The following is a 6000-nucleotide window of genomic DNA, read 5'->3' on the forward strand; positions in this document are numbered from 1 at the left end:
CCAGCCTGACCTTGGCTAATGGGCCGTAGGCTCCACCCAACCCCCTTTCTCTCAGTCAGCTGGCTCTGCGGTCTGTCTTCGATTTGGGGCACGAGCGATATTATTAGAGTAGCTCTAAGATGCAAATGTGTGTATGCATTTATGCACATTTTTGTGTGTGTATGTCTGTATGAGTCTAATGAAGTACAGGTAAATGCCTATCTATTTGACTTTTCATCTCAAGACTCTCAAACCATGCATGTTAATAAGCTGTGTGTGTGTGTCCATGTGAATGTGTGTGTGTGTCATGCACCATGCATCTCAGGGGATATAGTTTCCACTCACATTCATGGAGAAATAAATATATATACATACATAATGGCCAAGTGAGTCACAGGCTCCTCATAATGGAAAAAAAAGCCAAAGTCGTTTTAATTGGGAATGAAGTTTCTATGGGGAAAATGGTGGCTTGGACCCTGAAATGTGGTTGATATGTGATGGGAATTCCATCCTTTGTGTTTAATGGGTAAATAGCGTCATTGCCTGCAGAAGTTAGTTAAATCCTTCCCATTTTTTAAGGGAATATTAGCTCATAGATTCTGTCATTCAGAGAGTGGTATCTCTAAAGGCATTTCATGTTGGAGAATAAAGCTATGGCTGGCCTCCCAAACATCTCGTTTCCCCAGTGTTCCTTGAAGTCTTTCTTTATCTAATTTGGAAAACACTAAAGCCCGAGCTCCCACACATTTTCTGGCCTCGATGAAGGCTTCTTCGACACGGCGTGTGTCCACAGGGGATGGCATTGTTGGAGTGGGGCCCCGGCGCTGTTACCATAGCTGTCTTCGAATCCCATGTCCCTGCTCTCATTAAAATCGTCAGTTCGCAGCGGGTTGCTATGAATGTTTCCTTTCCCAACTGGGCACGGTGTCCAGGCATCTGTCTTCCTGTCCCTGCCATTGGGGGTTTTGACTCTTCTCAGTGTTCCCGTTTAATGCATTCTTTACATACCCTGTTGCATTCATTAGAAGAGATCATTAAATACAGCCAAGACACAAGGACTGCATGAGGTCTGTGCCATTGGTTCACACTCTTTCTCATGTCAGAACTGTAATTTACCTTTTGTCCGACTCCTGCTTCTCCTTCATGAGTTAGCTGCTTGTATCACCCCCACCTGTAGGACTGTAGGCTTATGTCCCACAGTTATCTGCTGCCCTCTAGTGGTCTGTTCCAGAGCAGAATAAGAGAAGGAAGCTCCAAAGTGTAGCCTGTAGTTATACCATGACAGGCCCTGCGGTCATTGTTCGGATAGAGCCCAGGGCTACAGGCAGCTTCTCCTTTTGTAATAAGCAGAATGATTAAGGTTTTTTTTCTCCTGTGACACATGATCTTGATCTTTCTTCACACAGCTTTTCTCTGGTTTGCCTGCGACTTTGGCCGAGCCAATGATCCGTCCTTCTGCAGCTGGACATCGGAGGACACGGGATCTAGGTGGCAGATCCAGTCCAGCGGCACACCTACCCTCAACATCGGACCCAACATGGACCACACAGGTAAGTACCTCAGATGATAGACTCACAACATCTGACACAGTACATGTGGCATTTTACCTCTGTGTTGCTGATACAAGGGCTTTACATTACAGGTGAACCGGGGAATTTCATCTACACCTTAGCAACCAACCCCCAAGAGACAGAGGTGGCTCGACTCGTCAGCCCCGTGGTCAGCTCCCCGGACTCGGACCTCTGTGTGTCATTCTGGTACCACATGTTTGGGCCACACATCGGCACACTACACATCAAGCAGCGCAAGCAAACGGAGAAGGGACCTGCAGATGTCCTACTGTGGACAGTCAGCGGCCACCAAGGCAACCGCTGGAGGGAAGGTCGTGTCCTCGTGCCACGCACCAACAAGCCTTATCAGGTAACTGACCCACCTTTTAATTTACCTGTGCTTTTTGTGTGTGTGCTGTCACTCTAGAGGCTCACTTATTTTTTTTGCCAAGGTGGTGATCGAAAGTCTAGTGGAGAGAAAGAGCTGGGGAGATATTGCTGTGGATGACATTAAGGTTCTCGATGGGATCACACTGCTAGACTGTAAAGGTGAAGCTTTGTGCATAGTTTCAGTGACTTCCTTCAGTTTTCGAACTAAAACAGCACTTTGGCACACAGCTCTGACTGCATTTTGTCATTTAGCTCTGCTTTTAATATGAATTTCTCTTTAAAGATCCCGACGTGCCCACTGAGCCAATATTGCCGGAGGATATTAATGAAATCAGTAAGTCCTTTCACACATCAGGTTTGTTGTGCATTCTAACCTTTTATAGTTTATTTTCTCACTTTTCTTTTTCTCTTCTGCTCCTTGCTTCCTCTCTAGTTCCGGAAAACACAGAATATCCAGACTTTGTGGATAACAACCAGATCCCTGAAGGCAGCATGCTAAAGACGCTTGACCCCATCCTGATCACCATCATCGCCATGTCTGCCCTCGGGGTCTTCCTGGGGGCCATCTGCGGCGTGGTCTTGTACTGCGCCTGCTCACACGGAGGCATGTCGGACAGGAACTTGTCAGCTCTGGAGAACTACAACTTTGAGCTCGTGGACGGCGTCAAGCTAAAGAAAGACAAACTCAACGTACAGAGCTCGTACTCGGAGGCGTGATTCAGGACAGAGCGCATTCATGTGACTGTGTGCGATGGGCCGGGCTCTCGCACGAGACTGTCTGCAGGCATATAATCCCGCCTGTCTGCAAGCAGACGGGCTGCCGATGCCCTCGAATCTCTGGACGAGGGACAGGTTCAGGAACCAACAGGAGGTCTGGACTGATCCATGCTTTTCTCAGGAGCTGCAGTTAAAAAAAAAAAACAGAGCCTACCAGTAAAGGGGGAGGGACACTGTGTACAAATAAAATACAGGAAAAAAAATATGTACAGATGATATTTTAATTTTCTATTTTGATTTTCATTCATTTTTACAATCGGATGCTGGTGTTGAGACCAATTTATTAATGATGTTTAAAGTATTTATCGTTTTCTGGAAAAAAAAAAAGAAACGTCTTTTTATTATTACCATCAGTTGGTAACGGCTGTTTTCACCTTTTAGAAAGAGACGTATTGACATCCTAAGTGAACCATATCCGGTAAAAACTGTAGATTCGCCCCATGGCGTGGCAAACAGAGTGTGCCGTGAGACATGTACCCTTTCCTCCCCTTTGACCCCTATCACTCTAAAGTAAGGGTCCCATTCATGGCAATGTATGGTTCTGACAGTGCCTTTAATACGTTTTTGTTGGAATCCTCTGTTGATATCGGTGTTTTTTACTGTACTTGGCTTAAGCTATAATGACAGGAAACAGGGGCACATGACCTTAGAAATACCTGCAAAACAGGACAAGAGTTTATCACAGGTTTTTTTTGTTGTTGTATTTGTTTGTTTGTTTTCTGTCCAAAACAAAAACACACACACTGTAAATAAGTTTTAATATATTTTATTGTCCTTTTTTTAAAGAAAGTAAAAAGTAAAAGGAAAAAAAAAGCTACAGTATCCCTTTTGTCATGGGTTTTTGCGTGTGCGTGTGTGTAAATACAATCTCCTGGACTGTTTCGTGGAAGGTGCAGTGTTTCATTTTCAGTCGCTCAGCTGAGCATGATTCGCCCGCTCGCTGACGCTCCAGCGATTTCAATGTGCATTCAAGCCATCTGTCACCGAAACATCCACTTGTCAAAAAGAGCCCCAAGGATGAATGAATCGAGAGGTAGCAAACGCACAAAAACAAAACAAAAAAAAGAGATGAACTCTCAGCACTCTTCTTCTTCTGATCACTCATGACCACGCCATATCTCTGCTGTGAGCTGAACTGGTCACTGTGATGTTTTCCAGAACTTTAAACACACTCGTGACAATTTCAGAGGAGGTGGTAAAATATATCAAATATTTGGCAAAAACAAACAAACACCAATCCTCGTTGCTTTGCTTTATCTAAATCCCTTACTGTCTTGTCACTGTGGATTGTTCACCCAGGCAGTGCTATCTGGACAATGCAGCTTGAATGCACTTTGTTTTGCGAGCCCCTCGTGGTAGAAACCTGTAAAAAAGAGGGGTTAACACACTAACTGACGAATGGTGCTATCAGTAATTTAGCCAGACACATGTGTCTCATGATGAAAAAATTTTTTTTAAATAAAAAAGCCCAGTTTGTATTGTCCACATGCTGTAGTGTAGCTCAAGCGCCCCGACCTCCTCCTCTTGGGGGGCTGTGAAGAGTTTTTAACGTGTTTCACGTGTAGCAGCCATAATGTTGTGATGTCAGAGCTGATGTCAAAAAGGACAGGACGCTGGTACAGTGGGTTGGAGTGGGGGTGAGGTGGGGTTGGGGGTGGGAATCGAGCATCGTCTGGGATGCTTTACCAAAGGATGGTTGCCCCCTTATACATACGGTTGGAGGGCTGGAGGGGGAGGAGGGGTTCCTCGCCAACACAAAATACCGTGAGACCACAGTCCCTCCTCTCCACACCCTTCCCCATGAAAAAATCAAAAAAAGGGGGTAGCCTATGGCAGGACACTCACAGAGAACAGCAACGTGTTTGTTTTTTCTATCTCTTTTTAAGCTTAAAAGAAGTAAAACGTCGCCCAGGTGTGAACTCTTCAATCCCAGGGTGGTGGTGCCCCCCCCCCCCCCCCCCCCCCTCCACGAGGCTGCTGGGGCCCCTGAACTCAGTGGGGGGGTTTTGTGCCACAGTCAAAACAATCCAAAAAAAAAATCAATCCTGGGAGGCGTGGAGTCTTTTTACATGGATGTGCTTTGTATGTTGTGCCGTGGTGAACACACGTTCTCAGCTTGTTCATTTTATTTTCAGGACCGGGCGACCCTCTCTCCCCTCAGCTTTTACACCGCCCCCTGCCCCTCCCCCACCTGTGCTTTCAGCTGTAGAGCACTGTAGCTGCAGCAGCTAAGGAGAAAGGATACTGTAGCGTGGACTCAAAAGAAATAATGTTGCACTGACAAATATATTTAAGAGGTTTATGTGTTTCTAGCATTCATTTGCAAAAAAAAGAAAAGAAACTGAAGAAAATCAAAAACTGTTTTCTTTTTCTGTTCTTTTTATATATACATGCATATATATATATAGTTTCAGATTATGTGACATAATTCTGAAATGTAAAAATAATGAGATGTTTTCATTATTGAAAAGGCAGAAGAGATTTTTTTTCCTCCCAGCAGTAATGTCCCTCCCCCGTACATTTACATGGCATATTAACCCTTCGTTTTGTACTGTCATTCAGACTTTTGTGCAGATTTTCTTTCTTTCTTTCTTTCTTTTTTTTTTACAATAACAAGGAATTAAGATTTTTATTTTCAGTACTGCTTCTGTAATTTACTGTTGTTAAGGGCGGGAGGGGAAAGGAATAAACAGCAAAGGCCTTAAAAAATTGGAAAGGGAATTTGTGAGTTGTAATTCAGGCTTTGAAATGTTTTTTTTCTTTCTTTTTCTGCTCCAGTCGGACATCCAAACCACGGCCCTGCTGTGAAGGGTTAAACCAGCAGCTTCATAAGCAAGCAGCTCTTTGAAACAGCATCTTTTTTGTTGTTGTTGTTTTTGCTTGAGAGTGATGTGAAAGCACTATCAAGGCAACGCAGTGATGTTAAAAGAGAACTTTTTTGTCTGGTCTCTGTCTCATTGCCACCGCTTTCCAAAGATACAATAAAAAAAAAAAGCGTCTCCACACGAAGGAGGATGAACTTTTCTTTGCTGAGGAGTTTTGCTTTTTTTCTGCATTTAATAAAAGAGAAACAACTCACCGGCTCGATTGGCCTGACACTGAGCAATGACAGGTGAAAATTAACCTCCTGATCCCAGATCAGAACTCTGCTAATGTGAGTTTCCACCTTACTGAAGTAGTTAACAGTGGTGAAACTGATGGCATAAAGTAAAGGGCGGGTGGTGACCACTAATGAGAAGCTGATGTGAGCTGGGATCAGTCACTCAGCTGGATTTTGATCCTGGTCTATCATTAGTTCAAACTG

At 44.2% G+C, this 6000-nt stretch overlaps 1 protein-coding gene across 3 annotated transcripts in view; it reads left to right on the forward strand.

Annotated features, from left to right (window-relative positions):
• Window positions 1-5687, forward strand: part of nrp1a (neuropilin 1a) — a 64520-nt gene extending 58833 nt beyond the window's left edge. For 2 of the 3 annotated variants that reach the window (XM_080865835.1, XM_080865836.1), the window contains exons 14-18: window positions 1386-1529; window positions 1622-1899; window positions 1982-2078; window positions 2203-2253; window positions 2353-5686. In XM_080865835.1, coding sequence (XP_080721961.1) covers window positions 1386-1529; window positions 1622-1899; window positions 1982-2078; window positions 2203-2253; window positions 2353-2636 — 854 coding nt within the window. In that variant the 3' untranslated portion in view covers window positions 2637-5686. Of the gene's footprint in view, window positions 1-1385; window positions 1530-1621; window positions 1900-1981; window positions 2079-2202; window positions 2254-2352 lie in introns of all 3 variants that reach the window. The other variant, XM_080865837.1, reaches the window with a different exon arrangement.
• The last annotated feature ends 313 nt before the right edge of the window (window positions 5688-6000 follow it).

Source organism: Rhamphochromis sp. 'chilingali', assembly GCF_963969265.1.
Source record: "Rhamphochromis sp. 'chilingali' genome assembly, chromosome: 18".
NCBI lineage: Eukaryota > Metazoa > Chordata > Actinopteri > Cichliformes > Cichlidae > Rhamphochromis > Rhamphochromis sp. 'chilingali'.